The sequence below is a fragment of the Lutjanus erythropterus genome, chromosome 11 (assembly GCF_056507025.1).
Source record: "Lutjanus erythropterus isolate fLutEry1 chromosome 11, fLutEry1.hap2, whole genome shotgun sequence".
Taxonomy (NCBI): domain Eukaryota; kingdom Metazoa; phylum Chordata; class Actinopteri; order Lutjaniformes; family Lutjanidae; genus Lutjanus; species Lutjanus erythropterus.
Genome location: NC_139327.1, coordinates 26,131,822 through 26,156,497, shown reverse-complemented (window position 1 = coordinate 26,156,497; position 24,676 = coordinate 26,131,822). Strand labels below are relative to the sequence as shown.

Sequence of the window (24,676 nt, the reverse complement as noted above, 5' to 3'; positions counted from 1 at the left end):
CTGAGGCTGTTGGTTCTCTGCAGCTGTCGCTGGTTCGATTCGGGCCTGTGACCTTGCTGCATGTCATTCCCCCTCTCTCTACCCCCTTTCCGGTCATATCTTCAGCTGTTCCTATCCAAAATAAAGGCAAAAGCCCAAAAAATAATCTTAAAAAAAAAAAAAAAAGATTAATATTTAAAAAGTTACCCGAATAAATAAAACAAAGCCATAGAATTTAAATTATGTGTTAATTTATCTGACCTAGTTTAACAGGTGTCACACTGCATTTAGTGACCTGTGTAATTGTAATTTCAATTTCTTTGTGTTCATATACTTGAGATTCCCCACTTCTCGCTGAGTACACCAAAATACCATGTCCTTTTTGTTTTAAATTGTCATGTCTAGACCTCTTAACCTCCCATCTGGATACAAAACCCTGCAGGATGCACCTTATGTGAAACACACCCTTGGGAGTCGGTGCCGATACCTGACAAAAGAGTGTGAAAACACTCTGAGTAGGGTACCGATACCTGCGGCAGACAAAAAGGTGTGAAACACACCACGTTCCTCAGGTATAAATGTTTAGGTCTCCACATGTTTGGGATCTTTCTTCACTCTGACCTCTAGTGTGTTGATTGACCTTTTCTTTGCAAAGAAAATAAAAACCTTGTCGGCCGGCAGAAGTAGCAGAGAATTTCCATAACACCTGTCACTAGTAAGACTAGTCTGATGTGTTGATCAGAATTGTGATTAAAGGTTCGAATGGACCACAGAAGATTTTCAGATGTCAAAGTGGCCAAATACACCATCTTGGTTACTTACACTATGGAGTAACTTTCTCTTCATAGCTTATTTTCTACACAACTACATACTATGTTAATTGAATTAGATAAGATAAGATAAGATAAAATAAGATAAAAAAAAAAAAAAAAAAAAAGTAGTTCCTTATGAAATAATAATAAAATAAATAAACAAAATAAATAAAATAATATTTGTCTTTGGTTCAAAAATTAAATCTAGAGAAATCCCTCAAATGGTTAATATTTGCTTCATATAGTATCTTATACCATGTGTTGCAGTCAGCTGTTGTATGGTGAGAAGTACTGAGTGAGATGTAGCGCCATCTAATGGTCAATCTCAGAACTGGGAGTAATTGCCAGATGATACCTAATCTCTGATGCAGGCGTCATGAGTTCTTCTCAGCCTTAATGTTTGTTTGACTGAATTCTGCAAATTGATTCCCATCACATTTATTGGTGCTGTCTGAATTTAAAGGAACAAGTAAAGCAGACAACACCATGGAAATAAATAACTTTGATGCACATTGATGCAGGTGGGTGACTTTTTGGCTCTGATCTTATTTTTAAACTACTTTATTGAACATGAAAGGGCAGACAATGGGCAAATGAACATGAAATGGACATCAAGGATATATTCAATGTAAAGTACAATTCAGTAAAGTGCACGAATAATAAATGAATGAATAAAATAAAAAGAATAAAATATAAAAAGTAAGCAGGATAAATATAGAAGAAAAATAATGAAATAGAAAATCAAAAGATCTGTACTAATTATGAAAGTAAAACTCTTAAATAGAAAATAAACAATTTCTCACTGGCTCTTATCCATCTGTTGTAGCTGAAACTGATGATGCAAAATCAGGGTAAATGCTGACCCCAAACCAGTTTGCCCAGTTGTTTCCACGTTAAATGTTTAAAGCTGGAAAACAAATCGGAAGTGACAGAAGACCACCTGTTGTTCAATCTGTGACATAATGTCACCTTTTCTGGTTTAACCTGCAAAACACCTTTTGTGCGGCTGAGCTTTCACCCAGCGAGTGGCAAAACTTTCACTAATGTTGAAATTTAACATACCACTCCTCAGCCTGTGTATAGACAAAGACACGTTTACCTGCCACAGTGACGTCCTTAACTCCACGTTATTGTTTTGCCGGACGAATTGAGGAGGAACAGTCGACTTGTACCGCCCATTGTGCACAAAGCTTCCCGTACCCAGCAACCACAGTGCATCCATATATGTGAAACCTAAACACTGCAGCCTACATCATCCTCAGTAACGGGACCGTCAGAGCTGTGATCACACTGTGCCGAAACACACAGGTGAGGTTTTGGCCACTGCGTTGCCGCTGAGGAAAAATAACGGGTAAGTGATAAAGAAGGAGGAACGATGGCCGTTAACGGAAAGACGGGCACCTGCAGAAGTCCTGTGCCAAAGGGATACCAACAGAAGAAGCCTGGGGTGGAGGAACGGGGGTACTGGGGGACCAAAGCCGAGTTCATCCTGACTGTGATGGGAGCGATCATCGGACCTGGGAATGTGTGGAGGTTCCCCTACCTGTGCTACAGAAACGGCGGAGGTGAGTGATTTTACACAATAACTCAAGAACAGGGACCATTACTATCATCATCATTATTGTTGTTGTTGTTAGCCGGTATCTTTTTTCTCGGTGCATAAAGACCTTTTTTTTTTGCAGGTGTGTTCTTCATCCCATACATCTTATTCATGTTAACATGCGGAATCCCCTTATTCTTCCTTGAGACTGCGTTAGGACAGTACACCAGCCAGGGAGGAATCACGTGCTGGAGAAAGATTTGCCCGCTTTTCCAAGGTAAATCAAATAAATACAATAATAATTTCTTTTGAAAATATTCACTGTAGTACACTTAATGCGTAGCTGGACACGCTTACTTGTGCGTAATTACGCACGACGTGTATCATTTTGACCATATCATTATATCCTTTGTCACCATGTACAAGCAGACAGTTCGTGTCAGCATAATGTTTAATTTACTTTTTGCACAGCCTACTCTTTTACACACACATTGTTATAAGTGCAGTAATACAATTGCCCACTATGACTTGTGGTTTGTATGATATTCCTCTCATGACATGCAAGGACATACAAACAGTGTTATAAACTGTAAACTCAGGACAAAATGTTGCTTTGCAAGTTCAGTATATTTTCTGTATTATAGCTTTATATATATATATATATATGTACATATGTACACAGCTCATCTTTGGTGCACTTGTAGACAGGAAAGTGTATGTGGAGGCTCATATCATGGCTTATATTGATGCAATGAGGTTCCTGCTTCAGGTTCCGGATGGTGGAGTGCCAGTTAACTGTTTGCCTTCTCTGGTGTTACTACATGTGAGGCACTTGTAAGACAGAGTCAGAGAGGCTTTGACCCACCAAGAGCTGCCCTTGGTACTCATCCAGACTCACAGTTGTATTTAGTCAACTCCACAAGAAACAGTGAGCGAGAGAGAGAGAGAGAGAGAGAGAGAGAGAGAGAGAGAGAGACGTTTGAAGAGGGCTGAGTGGTCTCTCTGTTCCTAAATGTGGCAATTCTGCAAAACTCACTTTTTCTCACTTAGCTTGTTTTCTTTTCCTTTCTTTTTTTCAGGCATGGGTTATGCCAGTCACTTAATCATCGCATTCAGTGCCACCTCCTATATTATCATAATGGCATGGGCGTTCTTCTACCTGTTCTCATCCTTCAGTGCAGATTTGCCTTGGGCCACATGTGGAAACTACTGGAACACAGGTAGGCTGTCCTGCAGCCTTTGGCGAGAGATTTGAAAGACAAAAAAAAAAAAAAATTACCAGAATTTAGTAACGTGACGTTCTTTTTAGCTGAGATTTATTTGATCACTCATTTAACTAACTGATACTGTGGAAAAATTGGTTAGGTATTAGATTACTGCCTATCAGGGGAGGAAGTCACTAATAATAAATACTGCCACTACGTAGTTTTTTGGGTAGTTATACTTTTATTAGTAACTAACTTAAAATGCGAGTAGTTTTTGAGACTAATATTTTGTACTTTTACTTGAGTATTTTTCTAACACCCGTACTTTTACTTGTATTTGAGTACAGATTTCCAGTGCTCTTTCCACCTCTGAAGTGTAATTCTTCCCAATTTACAGTTCAGGCTGGAGATTTGTATTAACGAAGGCTACGTACTGATATATACATGTAGGTACAAGAGAACAAGATGTCAAGTTAGGGAGAGGGTAAAAATGTGGGAACTTAATAATTAACACACAGACCTTGTATCACCGTGCAGATGAAAGCAGGTCTCTACCTATGCAAGAGAGGTGCACGCTCATGACAGCGCAGGATGTAAACATTTATGGCATCTTGCTCGGCGGAGCTGTAACCTCTCCTCCTTGAGTAGATCCACACTTCCTTCTGTGCAGTGATGCAGTTGGCCAAAGCCATCGCAGGGGGCGTACGAGGTCCTGTGTGAACCTGATGTGTGAGGCCCCGCTCACATGCATAGATATGAATCGCACACACACACACGCACATATTCTAGTTCCACTGCAATACTGCATGCATAATCTTGGTGCAATACATTTTTGTCCAGATATATTATGAGCAATGTCGCAGCAGCACAGCTTGTGACTGCTCCCCCTGCAGATGATTAAGTGTTAGGCACCATCTGAATCCACTCTGCATCTGAGGAACTGAGATCTTTAAGAAGTATCACCTAAGACTAGGAGAAAAGAGAATTTCATGTCTCTGAATACTTTCAATCATGTATGTCAGGCAAGTACCGCAGCATGTGCATCAGAGGGCCTTCTCCCCTGGCATTTCAAGGGGAAAAGGCCCTTGGTTTAACCTATATTTTAACTATATAATTTTGACATTGTCCAGTAGACTGTGTTTAATGAGTCTGGTTTCAAGATTGATGAGCCCTGATCGGACTCCCACACTGCTTTAAAGGCAGAGGCAGAATTGTCTGAGCAGTGCAGATGCATTAAGTAATAATGAGATGCTTGATGTCCCAGCCTAAAAACCTTAAGTAACTGCACGAAGATGTCTGCAGTGGGGCGTGGTGTGAAGGGAGATCCAAATGTTTAGAGATGTCTAATCTTGGAGGGCAGTTTACTTACTTTAAACTGCAGACAGTTCCCTGTTTTCCTTCCAGACCTCGTCCTTTTTGGGGGATATTGCCATAAAAATGCTGCTGTGGCACATAACAGGTGCATTTTCTCAGCTAGGATATCTGCATTGATTTTGACCAGACAAAATATGCTGGAGGTGAAGCAAGTGCACCAATTTTTGCTAAATAGAACCAAGACGAGTTTTCGAACAAGTGTCACGTCGCACAGTCTGTTCACTAACGCACGGAGCAGGTTAGGACATCCGAATTAAAAACTGAAGAGGCAATCGGCTGTTAGCTCACTCACTCATTCACATTGCTTCCAGTTAAGAAGCAGTGTTTCACCCTGAGTCCATTTTGCGTACTCCGTAAGGGTGTATACTTTGCACAACCTATGTGACGGTTCTGCAGTCGACGGATGTAGTTCAGTAATGAAACTGCTCAGAACAAGGTCTGTGGATTATCTCGATTATTATCGAGTAGCCGGGTCATGATTTCTGGAAAAAGGCTTTGCTTTTGAGTGTTTCAAATGTTTTCGCACTCTGAACATCACAAGCTAAGCGTGATCTAGTTCCATTATAATCAAGAGAAGGCAAATATCTCTATAGCCAATATCCCCAGAGCTTGACAACTCACAACAAAACAATCAAAATGGATAAATGGCTCTACAGGTAAGAGGAAAAATATGTTTTTTTTTATTTTGGGGTGAAGTGACCCTTTAAGTTCCCAACTTTTTACCACTTTCTTCCCTAACTTCACATCTTTTTCAGATTACTTTAGAAAACTAGCAGCAACAACAGCAATGAGTGTAATCTAAAATGTCATGAAATGCCATAAACACAGATTATATAACTACTTTGTATGTTATTCTCTCTGATGGATTTCACAAAGTACATTTAAGTTCACCTAATTTGAAAATGAGCAATTTTACATTTAAATTTTCTTGTACTAGACTCATGCTTGGACCTCAACCATCCAAATCTGAGCCTCAGCATGACATCCAGACCGAACGCCACTCTTCCTGTTGTGGAGTTCTGGCAGTAAGCATGTAGTCAACTCATACAAGCTTCGCTGATACTAATCTTTCTTTCAATCCCTTCCCTTTCCTTCTCCTTCTCCCTTTTAACTTTTCTCATAAATCTCTCCAGCCAACTTTTGATTTTCTCCCTTTCATTCCTGACATTCATCCACCCTCTCATCCTGCTACCTGGATTTCTTCTCTCGCTATAATTCTGTTTCCCTCCCTTTCACCTGTCGTTTATTTTTGATCTCCCTCTCAACCCCTCAACCCAACCGTTGCCCCCTTCCTCTCTCTCTAGGCGTCGAGTTCTGAAAATCTCTGGCGGTATCGAGGAGGTGGGCAGCTTGAGGTGGGAACTGGCCTTGTGTCTCATCCTGACGTGGGTCATCTGCTACTTTTGTGTTTGGAAAGGCATTAAATCAACAGGAAAGGTTAGCAACTCAAACACTGAACCACATTAATAAATGTTTCACACATTTTTGTAAAAATCTGGCCAAAAATTAGCCCAAAAAAGTTAGCGTTATGTTTTCAGAAGTTTCATGCATTTCAAGTTATTTAAAGGAACAATATGTAACAATTTAGCATCCGAAATTGACTCCAAATACTGAGTTAGAGCCATAGACGGTATGTTAAATATCCTATTGAATTCACAATTTGTGGTTGAAGCGAGTTGTTTCCCCAGATGTGAGTAAGCTCAGGCAGGCTGCAGGAAGACAAGTGCAACACTATCATTTCCTACACTGTAAGCTGAAAAGCTGTTTATACCTGTCAACTGTCTTTCAATGTAAATCTACAGGACAAGACTGTTATTCCAAAAACAAAAGCTCCCTGCTCTGAAAATACACTCTCTGGAGTCGGAGTTCAGTGACCCATCAACATATTGCTCAATTTAACACTTATAAATATCCACCCATGAGATTATTAATAATATATTACATAACTGACACTTAGCTCATTCAGAGAACATTCAGCATCAATCAAAACTTTGATTAATGTGAAATGGGCCGACAAAAACTTTTATTCTGGGCCAGAATGGAAATTTCAAAGGACACTGTGGCTGTAGAGTATTTTGACTTAGCATGTTTCTTTCATTTCTGATGACATATTATGGTCATATTATAATTTATTACACTAAACATATTACAGATTTCATCAGATTAAATCTGATTATCTACATATAAGGTCACCCAAACAAGACACCAGTCATAGTGTAAATATGAATTGCATATGCTAATGTATTTATATTAAATAGCCAAACATTTTTTTTTATCTTGCACCCTTCTGTTCACACTAAGTTACCTTTTCCACCAAAGTTCCCAGAGCAAAAACCAGGTTATCATTTTTATGGTAAGGTAGATAGACTGACAGTCTGTTAGGTCGACATGTTGTTGCGTGTTGTTGGCTAATGGTGTATGCTTTGATTTCTTGGTGGGATGAGAAAACTGAGGGTAATAAATTGTCAGTTGCTTTGTGGTTTTGGCAGCATTCTGCCTATGACAGCAGCAAACTGGCTGGCTTGTTGTCAAACATGTTCCGTCACACTTTATTTTACACTAATAAGATGTAACAAGCTGTACTTTTTATTGAATTACACACAAAATATAAATAATATTCTTTTTCAGACAGTATTTGACCCTTTATTAGACGCTTATTAAACTTTATTAATTAATAATTAATAATTATGGACACATTATGACAGAACTATTCTGTAACCTAAAGTGAAATCACATATCTGCTACTTGAGACACAGCTTCTTGGCTGGTCCCATGCAGAGTGGCCTCAACTGATGTCTGCTTCTTTGATCAAATCACACAGTATGTTGTAAGGTTTTGTGTAAAACCTTTTACAGATGGTTCTAGAAAGAACCCTCTATGTTGGGTTCTAGGTTGAACTCTCCTAAAGGGTTCCAATGGGAACCTTACACTCTTAGAAAGGGTGCTAACAAGAACTCTACTAGGAACCATTTTATATTATGGTACAAAGAACCCTTGACAAAGCTTTGACAAAAGAGTTCTTCAAGGATTTTAACAGTACTTGAAGAATTATTTCTTTCAAAATGGTTCTTTGTATGGAAAGGGTTCTTAATGGAACCCTTAGTCTTGTAAAGAACCCCTGACAAACCCTTTCTTCAAAAGGGTTTTCAGGAAGCAAACTGTTCTGTGTAGGACCTCAGCCCTTCAGGAAGAACCCTTTTGGGTTTGGTAGTCTAGATGAATAAATAGCACCACATGTAAAGAGAAAATATGTATTTGATTTGGGGTGAACTGTCCCTTTAAGTCATTTATTAACAAAGATGCCTAATAATTGTTTCAGCCTTCCAAATGGGAGGATTTGTTGCTTTTCTTTTATATCACTGAATATCTTTGGATAGACATTAGAAGAAGTCATACTGGGTTCTGAGAACTACTGATAGATATATCATATATATTATATATTGATGTTGTGTTACATTTTATAAACTGATCAGTTATTCAAATAAATATTCAGTAATGTAAATCATGAATCATCGTCTTTCCTTTCAGGCAGCATACTTCACAGCCACCTTCCCCTTCATTATGCTGTTGGTTTTGCTCATACGTGGTGTTACCCTACCGGGGGCAATGGACGGGATCATTTACTACCTCTACCCTGATATCTCTCGCCTCTCAGATCCCCAGGTAAGAACACGCATACAACCTGTAGAGCAGAACTGCGATACTGTTCACTCAATCTTGAGAATGAGGGGGGAAATGTTTTTCTACGGGGGTGGGGTAGATTTAACTCTTCAATTATACTGGGAAATATGTTTCAAAAGATCAAACTCTTGGCTTTTAAACCTTGTAACAGGCCAACCTACTAGTGTTTTTTTTTTTTTTTATTAAAAGTAGACGTCAATTCCATAAGATTGAAAATCTGATGCAGCTGATGTTCTTAAGAATGGGTGTGTTTCCCATCTTTTCTCTTTGGCTTTTAACACCATGTGAGATGTTGAATGTATTGTTATTTTTATTTTATTGCTTATTTTATTTCTATATATATATTTTTTGGTTTATTGTTCTATTTTTTATTGTTTTAAATTGTATAGCTGTTTTATGTCTTTTAATCTATTCTTGTATTTTATTTCTGTACGGCACTTTGGTCCACTGTGGTTATTTTAAAGTGCTTTACAAATAAAGTTGGATTGGATTGGATTGGATACGCAGAGACATGCACGTACAAACATATATTTTGTTTAACTTTTCAGGTGTGGATGGATGCTGGCACTCAGATCTTCTTCTCTTACGCCATCGGCCTGGGATTCTTAACTTCTCTTGGGAGTTACAACACTTACAACAACGACTGTTACAGGTATGTGCAAAAGTAACCTATATCTATCCTATATAGAGTATATCTTTAAAGAAGATGTTAGTGTTTCTTGTCTTTTATAAATTGCACTTGTGTGTGTGTGTCCCCTTTCTATCTTTTTTTCAACTGTTACATTTCTAAAAATGTATTCAGTCCTGAACTGTAGCATGGTTTGGGCCATATTATAGAAAATGATTAACTGGATTAAGATAAGAAAAGTCTAAGGTTATTGTATCTATTTTATCTATCTTTATTATCATACTCAACTAAATACTTAAATACTCCCATATTGCTTATTAACACTCCCTTGTTGGCAGTAGTCACTGTTGTTTTGTATCTGACTGTTAGATTAAAAAAGTCTTTTAGATATTTAGCTGGCTCAGAATTTTTATTGCTGGAGTGCAGCCTACACTTTTCCCTTCTTCCAAATGTTGCAAGATTTGGGCTGTAACAAGAAACTTTTGGATGAATGTCTTATTCAGTTTTATTGTTTTTTAGGAGCTTGAATGTTTCTTTGCAATTGTTTTCTCTCATCTTTCAGAGCCTGCTTATGTTGTGGGGACCCACCTCTGTTGCGGGCACCAAAAGCATATTTTCAATCCTAAATATTTTAACATCGCTTCTAGACTTTTATGTCTGTCACTTAGCAACCACCACTATTTTTGTCATTTTGCCAGGCTTAACAACTTTGTAAACACTGATTTTTTTTTTTTTTTTTTTTTTTTTTTTTTTTTTTTTAAATAATTGAAACATCTCCTAAAATACAAAGAGAAAAAGAAAAAAGAAACAAAAACCACAATGGGCTCTTAACTTCAAGACATGAGAGTTACAGGTTTTGGCGACATGAGAGAAATCCAAAGATGTTTTGGGAAATTTACAACAATGCTCTGTTTTGGGAGATGAAAGAAATCCATATGAATTAAACATGTTAGCTAACACTACCATTAGCTACTGTTACCAAACACTACAGTTAGCTAAAGTTAGCAAACACTACCATTAGTTACTGTTAGCAAACACCACCATTAGCGACTGTTAGCAGACACTACAGGCTAGCTAGTTACATGGTTAGCTACTATCACAGTTGCAAAAGTAAAAGTTTAGGACAGCTTAACGGTTATCCTAAAGTTAAGAGTTTATTCAAGATTTTATTAAGTGCAGATGCTTGTATAATACACATTTCCTGTCTTAAGGTAGGACAAAGTTCGAATTCCTTAATTGTTTTTTTTATTCCAGGGACTGTTTCTACTTGTGCTTGCTGAACAGTGCCACCAGCATTGTGTCAGGCTTCGCCATATTCTCTGTTTTGGGTTTCATGACGTACGAACAGGGAGTGGATATTTCTGAAGTAGCCGAATCAGGCAAGTACTGACTCAGTTAAGTTCAATTTTACTGTGACTGTTACAGTAAAATATCCAGTAATTCTTGCTGGGTCATCGAGCATATAGTGTGAAAGAAAATTAGGTGGTTTTTTTTTTTTTGTTTGTTTGTTTTTTTTGCATAGATGGTGATCGAATGCTTTGACTTGTGATTAGTGTTTTGTTTTAGCTGCTGTATGTACTCTGATCAAATGTTATTTCCCCTTTTAATATGACTGTGTATGCTTTTAAAGTAGAAAATGTGATCAAGAATCAAATTTACTGCCCTTGAAAATGGTCAGAAATTAATTATGCTGCAACTCTACGCATTTAAAGTTCAGTTGTCTGCACATTGATGCTAGTCTTTTCTGTCTTTACATGTATTTTCTTCATAAAAAAAATTAAAAAGTAACCACTGCTGTCCGTCAGTAGTGAGATTCAGTAAGAAAGATTGCGTTCTCCCATAACATGTGGTCTAATGCCTACCTGTAGCAACGGGTCTTTTTTTTACTGCAAAAATATTTACTATCAGTATAAATTAAACTAGCCCCCCTCAGTCACACACAGGCACAGGGTTGCCAAATTACCAACTTTTCTGACCCCCTTAGCAACTTATTGTCTAAAAAGCAATGAGCGATAAATCTAGTGAGGTATTCAGGCCATCGAGGGACAAGTGAGAAATATACACAAACTGGTTCCTTTTATTGTGACTTCAATGTAAACCCATCTGTGGATGTATAAGACACCTTGGGCTGTTAATGTGGTATAAAGAGGAAGAAGTTACCATCAGAAGGAAGTTGGGGTGGATGGACAGATCAAGCAAGGACAAGTGACAAGACAAGATGCTCAAGTGACAATTTTGTCTGTTGCCTTCAATTTATGTTCGTAATATATCTTGTTACATTGTGTGTGTGTGTGTGTGTGTGTGTGTGTAGGTCCAGGGTTGGCATTCATTGTCTACCCACGTGCTGTAGCCATGATGCCCATGCCTCAGGTGTGGGCGGTGTGTTTCTTCGTCATGATCATTCTGCTTGGATTGGACAGTCAGGTACCGGCCATGCCTGTCTGGATGAATGGAGTTTAATCAAATTAACAAAGACTGACTCTCTTTCCTCCATCTGGTTCTTTCCAGTTTGTCGGTCTGGAGTGTCTGATGACATCGCTGGTTGATCTGTTCCCGACTTACCTGCGCCAAGGCTGTAGACGTGAGCTGGTTCTGCTGGCTATCTGCAGCACCTGCTGTTTGCTGGGATTCTCCCTGGTCACTGAGGTTTGTACAGTAGTACGTGGTACGTAGCTGGACAGTGGATATCTGAAGGAGTATGGAACAGTAAAAAGTTAGGGTCATCTAACTTTATATAATATACTATGGGAAAAAGGGGAAACAGCTAGCCTGACTTTGTCTGATGGTAATAAAACCCCACCTACCAGCACCGCTAACGTGCACATCTCTTGTGATATAAAGTAAGAGTGAAGTGTAAAACCAGTTTGAGGTTTTACAGGGAGGTTATGAACCGGACTATTTCTTGGTTCAGTAGCTGGTCTTTATGCCAAACTATGTTAGCAAGCTGCTGGCAAATAGTTTAAATTGATGTTTTTTCACACTGTAAGCTAGTAAATGTTTTCATTTTTTGCTTAGTTTGAATGGAAAAAATTACCTGATAAATACTGCTATTTTTCTCATATTGAGTTCTGCAGCTCTCAATCTTACAAAGTAGACTATATTTAGAACTACTACAAGGAACTTTTATATTCAGTTGATTTTGGAGGTCCCTGTGGACAAAAGCAGTATTGTTGTCACAGCAATAACCACAACATATAAAAAATAATGCCAAAAATAAAATTATCTTGTAAAAATGTGCTGCTTCTTTTTAACTGGCTAACTCCTTGTAGTAGCTTTAAATACATATTACTGTCTCATCATAATATTGCATGACTCACCAGTTCATCTGCCAAACACTGTTCTATCAATAATGCTAAACTTTAAAAATGTAGCCATGTTTCATTCAAAATTAGAGGCACTCAAACTCCTGCACACTAGTTTGCAGAAAGAAATTGGCCTCAGATGCACTCCAACCTCCCTCTGCTGCTCTGTGGGGTTGCAGGAACGCCTGCCAACGCCCCCAGCAGGTCTTTCTTGCTTGTTTTTCTGATGTTGTATTATGTGAATTAGTTTCTTACACCTTAGGAATCTTAATCTTTAGCACACAAGCCAAAAACAAAATTGAGCAGACTCATACATCAATAGAAAGGAGTGGCAGAGCTGTCAAAGCCCTTGAAGCATTTGTACAGAAATGAAAAAATAATAAAACAAACTTGGCAGACTAGGGGCCCTATTACACCTGGTGCAAAGCCAATGGCATTGGTAGCACAGGTGGCATTGCTATCTTATACTCGCAGCTGTCATTTTTGCAAGAAACCAAAAGAACTTGTGCCCAGTCTGCTATGGACATAGTTCTGATAATAGACTCTGGCGGAATAATGGAGGCAATAAAATCCATAAAATTGTTTTTCAATTAATATTTTACATCAATTTTTTTGATAAGTAACCATGTAATAAGCTTGATAATGTACAGTGAACAGGTCGTTATTGTGAAATAAACCCCTTCAGGATGATTCAAGAACCTTCCAATTCACGTCAGGGTCTTTCATTACCCTGTCGATTTTACATTGTCCTTTACTTAGGAACTGGTAGAATATTACAGAAAGGTTAGTAGAGAAAGCAGAGTAAGAGGCATAAAAGCAACTAAAAAACTAAGCAGGTAAGTCCATTCAAATAAGAATGAAGTTATACAAAAGATGATACAAACAAAGACGGGAAACAGGGGGATACAGCTAGCCTGGCTTTGTCTGATGGTAATAAAATCCTACCGACCAGCAATGCTAATGCGCACATCTCTTGTGATACAATGTAATAGTAAAATGTAAAAACAATTTGAGGAACACTGTCTGCTAGCATGAATCCAGAGTTCTGCAGCTACAATATTACAGAGTAGCCTGTATTTATAGTTACTACAAGGAACTTTGATATTTAGTTGATTTTGGAGGTTCCTGTGGACAAAAACAGTAGTGTGGCCACAGCAATAACTACAAAATATTAAAAATAATGCCAAAATTAAAATTATCTTTAAAAAAAACCTCCCCCTGCTTCTTCTTAATTGGCTAACTCCTTGTAGTAGCTTGAATAACACTTATTATTGTCTCATCATTAGATTACTGCCAAAATCAGTAAACACTGTTCTATCAGTAATGTTCAACTTTAAAAATGCACTCCAACCTCCCTCTGTTGCTCTGCAGGGTTTGCAGAAAAGCCTGTCAAACCTCCCAGCAGGTCTTTCTTCCCTGTTTTCCCGACCTTCACCTTTGAAGTCTTAATCTTTAGAACAAAAGCCAAAGACATAATTGAGCTGTCTCATACGTCAATAAAAGGGAGTGGCAGAGGTGCCAACGACCTTAAGGAATTTTTTCTGAGATGAAAACAACAAAAGAGGCCCTATCTTAGTCCCTATCTTAGTCCCTATCTTAGTCCCAGCGCAAAGTGGATGGTGGCACAGGTGGCACTGCTATCTACACCGGCATAGTTTTGATTTTTGCCACATCTGCAAGATAGCAAATGAACTTGTGCCTAGTCTGTGTGGCCAAGGCCTGGAGGTCTAAAAATTAAGGCAAAATCTCACACATCTCCACAATAACAAAACATCTTTCATATACTGTATGTTAAGTGTGGATTAGTAAGTGTAATTATTGAAATAAACAGCATGTTGTGTGTTTCGCATCCTGAAATACATCATTACCCAAAGCCAGGTGCACATCTGGTGCCCCTGGTTCTTAAAGGTGATGAGAGCTCACTTTCTGATTGATTTATTGCACGTTTAGCCCAAAACATAATCAATCAAGGCACTTTTGCACAGCTGATAGGTGTATCCCGCTGTGCACTGCGAGCCAGGAATATCTGTCATTACTGGTGTTGCATAATAATCATAATGTCAACATGACAGTGTTGTTCATTGATGTTAGGATTTGGGTAGGGTCATGACTGAACTTTTTTTTTTTGTTTTTAATCAGACAATAATGAGATGAAAAAAAAATCTAAAATACAAAAAAATTGAGATGCATTATAAAAAGACTCATTCATTAACTGAGGTTGTGGAAGAAAATTTCTTGTTCATCATTTTCATTCTTTATGCTGATTTGTTATTTCCTTATTTTAGGGAGGGATGTACCTCCTCCAGCTGATGGACCATCATGTTTGCAGCGGCACCACCCTGCTCCTCCTCTGCCTCTGCCAGTCTGTCAGCATTGCCTGGGTGTACGGTAAGTCACAGACAGCACAACCCACCGAGTAAAGACTATAACCTGTTGACAAAACAGACAGAATTCTTCTTTAGATTATGAGAAACTTGGGTCACAACTAGAGACACACTATATATATGTATGTATATATATTTTGGCATTTACTGATGTATTTCAGGCCTTCAAAAGCCCATAATTACCAACTTACAGCTATTTTCCACAGGGCAAAAACCCTTCTATGCACGTTTGGTATAGTGATAAATTCATCTCAAAGAGGACATTGACCTTTCAAAAAAATCTTTCCTTTCCCTAAAGGTGCTGACCGTTTCTATGGCAACATTACAGACATGATTGGTTACCGTCCATTCCCATTCATGAAATACTGCTGGACCTACATCACTCCCTTCATCTGTTTCGTAAGGCTTCAGTTCTTTCATTCACCGCCATATGATTGATTTGTGTTTTCCATCTTTGCTCGCTTTCTTTGTCAAGTCTCATGAGAGAAAGGGAGGATCACCCCAGAGAGAATTATGAGCAGATCAATCACAGGGACTGACACACACACATACACAGATGGCGGCTTTTTGTCATTGTAATGTCTGTATATCACTCTTGACAAGTTTTCTCCCAACTGAACTTTACACCCCAAACCTGCAACTAACATAAAAACTTCCATTAACAAAATGCCTGTCACAAGCATCCTGTTTGTGAAAAGATTTATCGACATGTTTCATTTATACTCCCTTCCCTTTCCTGTGGTTCTTTATGTTGTGGTTATGTTAAAGCTACCATTGTCTGTTCGTTTTTTACACCCAAATATCGCATCATCGCCAAAAATTCAGCATCGATCGTGCCCTAGTTTTGAGCTTCATAGTTACGTAATTACAGAGTGTAACACTTAACATTAACCCTCTTTTTCTCTTCTATTCACAGGGCACATTTGTCTTCTCTATTGTCAAATACTCCCCGCTGAAGTTCAGTAACAGCTACGTTTATCCACTCTGGGCCAACATCTTGGGCTGGTTCTTGGCGACAGTCTCTCTCTCCATCATCCCGCTGTTTGTGTTACATAAAATAATGCAGGGAGAAGGCTCTCTCCGACAGGTAAGCAATATCCTCTTGTTTTTCTCTCAATTCTTAAAGTACTGTTAAAGGTTAAGTTCACCACAAAATAAAAATAATACATTTTCCCTCTTACCTTTAGTGCCCTTTATCCATTGAGGTTGTTTTCGTGTGATTTGCAGAATTTTGAAATGTCAGTCAGAGGGATGTGTGCTTTCTCTTCAATATAATGGAACTACATGGCACTCAGCCTGCGATGCTCAAAATGCCAAAGAATACATTTAAAAAGCACTGTGAGGCGTTTCATGCAGGAAGCAACTTCTTTCTACCGCTCACCAACTGTATCACAGCACAGAGGGAAGCGTGCATTTATTAATGGACATTAAGCTAGTGCTTGTGGTGTCCTCCTCAGCTGAGCTGTGACTTCTTGTCCATGAGTAGGTGCATGTGTCCCTCTGCTTTTTATTTTGATTGGTCAACTGTTGGTTTTAATTACAGTATTTTATTTTACTCTTATTTTTTCCTCCTTTTAAATGGTTTCAGTTCTCATACATTATTATTTTACTGGTCTGTTGCTGATCCTCATTTATTTTTATTTATTATTTATTTTTATTTTTATCCCATTTCGTTTAACACATGTATTGTTTATGCATCTGTTTGTATTTTACACTATCTACATGCACTGTAATATGTTTGGTGGGTGACAGACAGAAAAGTCCCTAAAAGAAAGTACTCATAACAAGGTCTGTGGATTACCTTGAGAGACGGCATACATCTTTGAGGCTGATATCTCCAAAACTCTGCAACTCACAACAAAGCAATCTGGATGGGTAAATAACACTACAGGTAAAAGAAAAAAATATGTATGTTTGGATAAATTGTCCCTTTAAGTTCATTTTGTTCCAAAAACCAAGAAAGCTACATCAGAAAGCTCATAGTATAATAATCACTGATTGTTGGCAGACTCTTTTCTACTTTTATTTTGCGCATGGTCCCTGATATAAATACATTTAATAAACTAAACTAAAATCGAATTGTGCTGCTGTGGGATCTATTATGTAACAGTGTTTTTTTAAAAAAATCATGTTTTGATTTGTGAAAAAGTTGAGTCAGTATTCTGCCGTTTGTAAAGAGCTCTGTGGTTTGGATGAATAAATCAGCTAAATGTATTTGTGTTGGCCTCGTTCAAATCCTTGTTGTTGTGATGGGATTGTTTGATGCGGTGTGCATGCAGGGGTTGTTTAAGTACAGCAAGTACACAGCAAGTACACAAAAACCAGTAAGGCACATTTGACTGTTATTGTACTGTACATACAGGAACAACAGAATAACTCCTGGTAGGCTCAAAGTAATACAGAATATGTTTTATCTTCGGGTACTCGGCGAGTTTCACTTCACTGTTGTATCTTTCTTTTTTCCTCAGCGATTTATCTTGCTCTGCCAGCCTGTGGACGACCTCCCCATGCAACAAAAATGTCCTCCGACACCGGGAACCAATGGCACCGTTGTCCACTCAGAGCTCAAACCTTTATCCCAGACTGGAGAACTCACTCAGTAAACACAAACAAGCTGTTAGATGTTTGTAATTTAATGTAAATAATGGGCATTCAGTACATCATGGGGAACAATAACAAGCGCACCTTTTGGGAAATGCAAAGAAAAGACGGTGTCCTATTAGACGTGCGTTTGGAGATTACACAGGAGTGCAGCAACTGCAAATAGTACGCTAGAACTGTATTCTGACTTACTCATATTGTTCAAAAGAACAGTTCATCAATAACAGTTCAACATGAGTAATGCTATGTAGTGCAGTTATTGCTTCTGTTTCTGTACCATTGCCGTGTAATTCCCCGGTAAGCTACTCATAACCAACTTCTGGAGCTCTCCTAAAGAGTTATGTTTGTAAGTGCAAAGATGTTTGATGAATACTTTTAATTCTTAAGTTTGAGAGTGTGAGTAAAGCGACAAAATCTTTCACTTGTGATCTCAGTGTGATAAATGCAGACCCTGGCCTCGTCACCACCGCACAGATGTTGGTTTATAACTGTAATGAAATTGTGTCACTTGGTAAAGATGTATTTCAAGATGTATTTTTTTCTCTAGAATATGGATTTGACTTGTGCAAAACTTATGATCACAAAGGCCAGTACTGATCACCTATCTGACATGTTGTGTTTGAATGTCTATATAATATATGATTTTTCTCCTGGCTTTGTAACATGAGAAAAAGTATTGAGGAAAACAACATTGTATTTTTGTATTGTGCATGATGTATTAACCCATTTTACTCAGTGATGCTGGCAGTTTTGCCTGTGTTTGCACACATACAGCACAGGATACTGAGCATGGGTTCAGCTCATGTTTAGACCTTTGTAACGGACTGTTCGTCAAGAATAAATATCTTCACCATTTAAATAAAAACAAGCACTTTGTCATGTGTTTTTAAATTATATTACCATGTCACTGATGCCCCCGAATGCAAACTATTGGTAAACAAACCCATAATAACAGAATCAAAATCAGAAACAGTTTTATGGCCAAGTAGGTTTTCACTTACAAGGAATGTTGGTGCATACAAACATAATACTAGAAATATGAATAAAAATTTGTTAAGTTGTCATAAGTTGTATAATGAGATTTTGTCACAGTTCCCTCTTTGATTGATTTCATTGGAATGGCTGAAGATATAAAATAGAAAATATAGAATAACTCATTTGCCTGATGTAGTGGTGACGATGAGTTAAGCAATCTGAGGGAAGAAACTGTTCTTCAGTCTGGTGGTACGGCAGCAGATACTTCTGCATCTCTTGCCAGACAGCAACAGGGTGATCAGGTTGTGGTTGGGGTTGGTACTGTCTTTTAGTATCCCTTGGGCTCTGTGCTGACACCTCACCTCCATGACATCAGTGATGCTCAGTAGATAGATACCAGTGATGTTCTGGGTGGTTTTATTCCCCTGCAGCAGAGACCTCCGTCCATAGAAATTGTTCGGAAAAGGCCAGGCACTTTCAAATTCTCTAGTGAGAACTTATTTCACAAGAGTAGAGGTCACAGAGGTGTGTGTCTTTGCCTAATTTCTCTGAACATCAACAATCAGCTCCTTGGTTTTACTGACATCGAGCGGTCGGTTGTTTTCTGTGCACCACTCTGCAAGACTGTTGATTTCCTTCCGATATGAAGTCTCATAGTTTGAAATCTAGCCTAGGTAGTGGGCTAGATCTAGGTTTTGTCATGTATGAACTCTGTAGAGTTCCCTCCGTGGTGGTGGGAACACTCAGCTGTGACAGTGATATGTCAAAGATGTCAGCAATGCCATGTACTAGCTGGTTGGCACATGTCTTTAGCACACGGCCAGTGATATTATCAGGCCCAGAAGCTCTACTCACTTTTCACTCTCAGTGGGATTTTCTTATATCCTCTGTGGATACAGACAGAGGCAGGTCTTACTTTACAGCTGACTCTTTGTTGCAGAGCGAGCGTGCGAGTGTTTAGCTCATCTGGTAATGCGGCCTCACACATGAAGTCTCTCCTGATACGTTCACTTCGCCTCCTTGATGCCAGCTTTCAGGTTTGCTCTGGCAGTGCTGTGAGCTTCCTTGCCAGCTGACTTAAAAGCATCTTTCTTGCCTTAGGATAGAGCCCTCACCTCTACCCAGGCTTTTTGGTCGGGGAATGATTTTACTGTCTTCATTTTCACCACATTATTTTGTTGATGTGATTCTCCTGGGTAGCACCATCCCTGAACACGCCAATTTGTGCTCTCCCAGACAGCCCTATGGAGCTGCTGTAGCTTCATCTGTCCACACTTTGACTGTGTAATGGTCTGGCCCTTTTTGTCAGCTGGCTGTAGGACGGCAGGAGAAGAAGGAAAATGTGGTCTGACTTACAAAAATTAGAACAAGGGAGGACTTTGTAGCTGCCAGGAACACTAGTGAAGACATGGTCCAGGATATTGCTTCCTCTGGTAGGAAGTTGGACCTGCTGGTGAAATCTAGGTAAAACACTCTCATGTCTGTTTGACTAAAATCTCCAGCAACAACAAAAACACCCTCTGGTTGTTTTGTCATTTAATAACCTTTTACAATTCCTGTGGTGCAGTTTTATGTAATATGTAATATCTTCACTGTAATCCCAGGCATGTTTCAGGCTCCTGTTGAGCTGAAGGGGGCCCTGATCTTTCAGGTCAGACTCCCAAGAGTTTCTATAAAATTACATACATTTCACCAGTTATCTACCAGTTTTGATTTACCAGCTAGGTGAGTCTCAATGGTTTGAATTATGGACATACACAAATAAACCCAGTGTGCAGTAAAACACAGGGGACTGGGTATTGTTTAAATACTAGATACCAAAACCAGTCAGTTTGTTACTTTTTTCTACCTCATTGGATACCATCATGTCATGTCTCGATACCTTAAAGGTATTGCGCATGGATATCTTGTCCTGTTAGTATTACTTTGAAATTACTTTGAAATCAGTTACCTACTGGTAGCAAGTTAAGTGTTAACAGCACAGGTGTAATGTGTTATATTTTCCTTGTCCCAGTTAAGACTGTGGCTTGGAATTTTGAATGAGCTGGAGCCCAACTGTTGTCCCTCTGGGAAACCCTGCAAACAAGAGCATTACAGTGATCAAATTTGGATGATCATTCGTGGATGAATGCATGGACCAGTTTTTCGGGGTCAGACTGGGACAAGTAGTTTGGAACACAGGATTAAATTCTCAATAAAGATATGATTTAGGGATTAATTAAGTGTGACCTTACCTTAGAACTAGGGATGTCATACAGCAACAGTCCAATGGGTGGATTAAGTTAAATTTGACGAGCACAACCATAATAAATCTGATCCCACTGAATTCTGTTCTTTCAGTCATTTGATTTAATAAACACCTAAATCATTTTTGACCTGGTTGCCTAAAGTTAACATTTTTTAATCTGGCTTGAGAATCTTTATCTAATGTTACTTTTGTTCTCCCTGGAATATGCTGCTTTTTTGTTTCTTGCTCTGTTTTTTAAAGTTTTCACTATTGTCTTTATTACTTGTGAAGCTCTTAGAGACTGTGTTCTCTAGATGTACTGGAATGGAGTCAAAAAAAACAAAAAACAAAAACACTACCAGGGAGTGGACATGTGAAACTGAAAAAACATGCGGTGAAGCCTAAATTATGTAATTTTAACCTCAAACACAAGGCAGGGTCAGTACATCTTCTATAACATTACCTTCCTCAAGAGACGAACAAATGTACATTAATCATAAATATATAAACAATTTCACACAGATTTCCAGGAACAAAAGTGGAGAGAATATTCCTGGAAATACATGCAGTCAGGGAACTTATGTCACTGAAACACGTGCAAGCGTATATCATAAAACTTTGTTACGTCATTGGCTTCAGTGGCTCCAAATTTAGTTTATATTCAATGTCTAAAATCAGTTTTTATTTACTACTATTTCATTAGTGGGGTGATTTGAGGTAATAACCTCAAATACACAGCAGGTCACTCTGTAATTTGTCATTGTATTGTTTCAGTCTACATCACACAGTCAAGAAAATAAGTCAAACTGTACATGCTGAAGACGGACAGCACCTCATCTTCACACAGAATTAGGGTTCATCTTTACTTCTGCAGCTTTATTTCTTTAGCTTCCCATTTCTCCCACTTTTCACTCCAAACTTCCAACCTCAACCACATCCATTACAACTTCATGTCAAGAGATCCAGTTGACAGCAGATCCAGTTATTGCATTTGAGCTGATTTACAAAAATCACAAGCAGGAAAGCTCTCCCATGAAATGATGCACAGATGTGTCGGGCAAATACTTCACCACAGCATGCAAACTGGCAACAGACAACACATTACAAAAAATGTTTATCTCTGAAATCTGAAATCTCTTCCTGGGCAGTTTCATCCCTACAGTTCAACATGACTATAAAAATATTGCAGCATCAATGGTTTGCAGCAGTGTTTCTCATCTTTCTTATAAAACCCAAACTTATTCTATGCTTTTACATTATGAAAATTTGGTGGTGGGACTTGGTGCCACTCGGTTTACAGTGTGGTCTGTTTTGAGTAAATGAAGAGGAGACACAGGAGAGGGAGGGGGAGCGCTTGTTTTGTGTGAGCGAGGCAGCTGGCTGTTATGCTCAAGGGTTTTCAGGTTTGGACCCAAATGCAGACAACTGAGACAGAGCAGAGCAGTTCCGTGAAATTTAATGAGAAACAAAAAGATACAAAAGCTTACATCAACGTAAGGCAGCGAGTTTGAAACAAGGCAGGGACAAAGAAAAAACTTACTGAGGAGGCAGGTAAATAAAGGCAACTAAAATTCCAGGAGATGCCAGAAACAAAGTCCAGGGAAGAAAATAAAACAAACAAATCCATCCAGGAGAAAAAAACATGTGCAACCAAAATACAACAAGAAACACTGACAAAAGACGAGTACGAACCAACAACTAAGGAGGAAAAGACGCAGGATTAAATACACTAGGGAGGGGGAGGACAACAAGACACAGGTGAGGGCAGTCAATAACAGGTGAAAATAATTAGCAATCAAAAAGAGCGGGAAAACAGACAAAGACAGGAAGTAGAAACAACAAAGACACACAACTGAAAATGCACCAAAATAAAACAGGAAATAACTATGAAAAACCCAAAACCATGACACTGGCATCCAGCAAAAGTGGTGCAGGGGAGAGCCCCACTAGCAATTACATGGTCACATATGGTATCCCCTTAAACACAGTATAGAAAGAAAAACATTCTAACACTGCAACATTTGAAACACATGCAAGATTACACAACAAAACTGTGTCATTTCAGTGGCTTCAGTGCTGACAAGGAACGCTTGAGGAGATTTAATCTGAGTATCAGATACTACAAAATAAAGTAGCTGCAAAGTGTGAGATAACATGACAGGTAATCCACCACAGTGGGCACCATGATTGATTTTTAGTTATTTTATAACCAGAGTTTTATTTGATGATCTGCACATGAAGTGGAACAGCATTACAGATTCGGGTTCTCTCTTCAGACCATAATAACCATAACTATCCTCCCTAAACCCCAGCAATCCCATCCCTGCTCATGTAGTCGTGCTATGATTGGACAGTAGCTGTTTGCAGGAGGGGCTTAGCAAAGGGTTAATCAAGGATTATTGTGTGATCTTGGGGACTCATAAGACTCCTCCACCCATCAAAGAATGTGGGGTGCTACAATAACAGCCCAGTAGGTGGTTTAAGTTCAATCTGACAAGCAATGAAGTCTGTTGATTGCCTGAAATAACCATGAACCACAACACAGTCGGTGGTTAATGTGTTAGATGAAATAAGAGCCTCACTGTTTAGCGTCCCTGACATGATTCATAGGCATTTTATTATGTTAATTAAGTGTGAACTGGCACGAAATTAATATCTATTTTCAAACATAATTCAAAAGTTCTGACACTTGTATGGACATGAAAGGCTCTCTACTAGGGATCTGACATAAAGGGGAATCAACAGTAATATAAACTCATAACCACAATATATGGCTGGGAGTCAGCATTGTGTCAACATCATTTTATGGCAAGAACTATGACAATCAAGATTTGTTTTAGCTATTGTAAGTTGTTATTGTAAACATAATTAGAACGAAACTCGGAAATAATACTGTACATGATTTTGTTGTGTCTTGCCATATGCTCAGTTTACATCAGATGTTTGGGAACAGCTCAGTGCACGCCTGTGGGAATACAGGCAGCCACAAGGAATGTGAGCAACTGTCGGAGAACAGCCAAATTTAATCTGCCTATAATTTTGTGTTTTTGTTGTTGTGACCTCAGTTACCCCCTACTTGTTTCCTAGAAATCACATTGCTGAAAAACGTAGAGATATACATCTAAAACATTGTCCCTGGGCCTGTATTTTCAAGTCATAATTGTTCAGTTATTCTAAAATATATGAATCTGGCTTCAACTAGTCTGGTTTGCAGATTACTTTATTAGATTAATACAAATCAGTTAATTTTGCAATGGAAGCCACTTTTCTCTTCTTCTTGAAATATTCTGCTATTTCTCCGGTCAGGTTTCTTGCTGCGTCTCTGTTTTGTGTTGTCTAATCCTTGCAAAGCACTTTAAGTCACTGTTCCCCAAATGTACTATCCAGATACCTCACTCTCATTAAGTGGCGATATGCTGTATGTGACACACAGATGTTAAAGCCACAAGACATGAGATTTCACTACATTTTACACATTATATAACAAAGCTGTGTTATTTCAGTGTCTTTAATACTGACAAGGAACACTTGAGAAGACTCCATTTCAATATCAGATGCTACTAAACGAGATAGTAACAAAGCCTCAGATAACATGACATATAATCCACCACAGTGGGCATCATGAGTGTTTTCATTTTTGTCCAAGGCATATCAAGATTCTGTATGTAACTCACAGATGTTGAAGCAGCAGGACATGAGATTTCACTAAATTTTATTGGTTTATTTCCTGGAACAAAGGTGGAGATGAGGGGGAAAAGACCCATTCTAGGGTTAACAGTCCCGCTGTGGTCAGACAACACATGTGACTGCAACATTTGAAACACAGTGAAACACGTGCAAGATTATACAACGAAACTTCATTTCAGTGGCTTCAGCGCTGACAAGGCACACTTAAGGCGACTGACTTTGAATATCAGATGCCACAAAATGAAGTAAATAAAGACGGAGATCATGGGGAAAAGATCCAT

At 38.6% G+C, this 24,676-nt stretch overlaps 1 protein-coding gene across 1 annotated transcript; it reads left to right on the top strand.

Annotated features, from left to right (window-relative positions):
* The first annotated feature begins 1,976 nt into the window (after positions 1-1,976).
* LOC146319244 (sodium- and chloride-dependent GABA transporter 2-like) lies at positions 1,977-17,918 on the top strand. Its single transcript, XM_084729828.1, has 14 exons — positions 1,977-2,356; positions 2,474-2,608; positions 3,411-3,551; positions 5,848-5,935; positions 6,215-6,347; positions 8,439-8,573; positions 9,140-9,243; positions 10,474-10,598; positions 11,531-11,643; positions 11,728-11,865; positions 14,807-14,909; positions 15,204-15,304; positions 15,822-15,992; positions 17,374-17,918. Exons 1-14 carry the CDS (start codon positions 2,167-2,169, stop codon positions 17,506-17,508), a joined length of 1,812 nt encoding a protein of 603 aa, XP_084585954.1. The 5' UTR covers positions 1,977-2,166; the 3' UTR covers positions 17,509-17,918.
* The last annotated feature ends 6,758 nt before the right edge of the window (positions 17,919-24,676 follow it).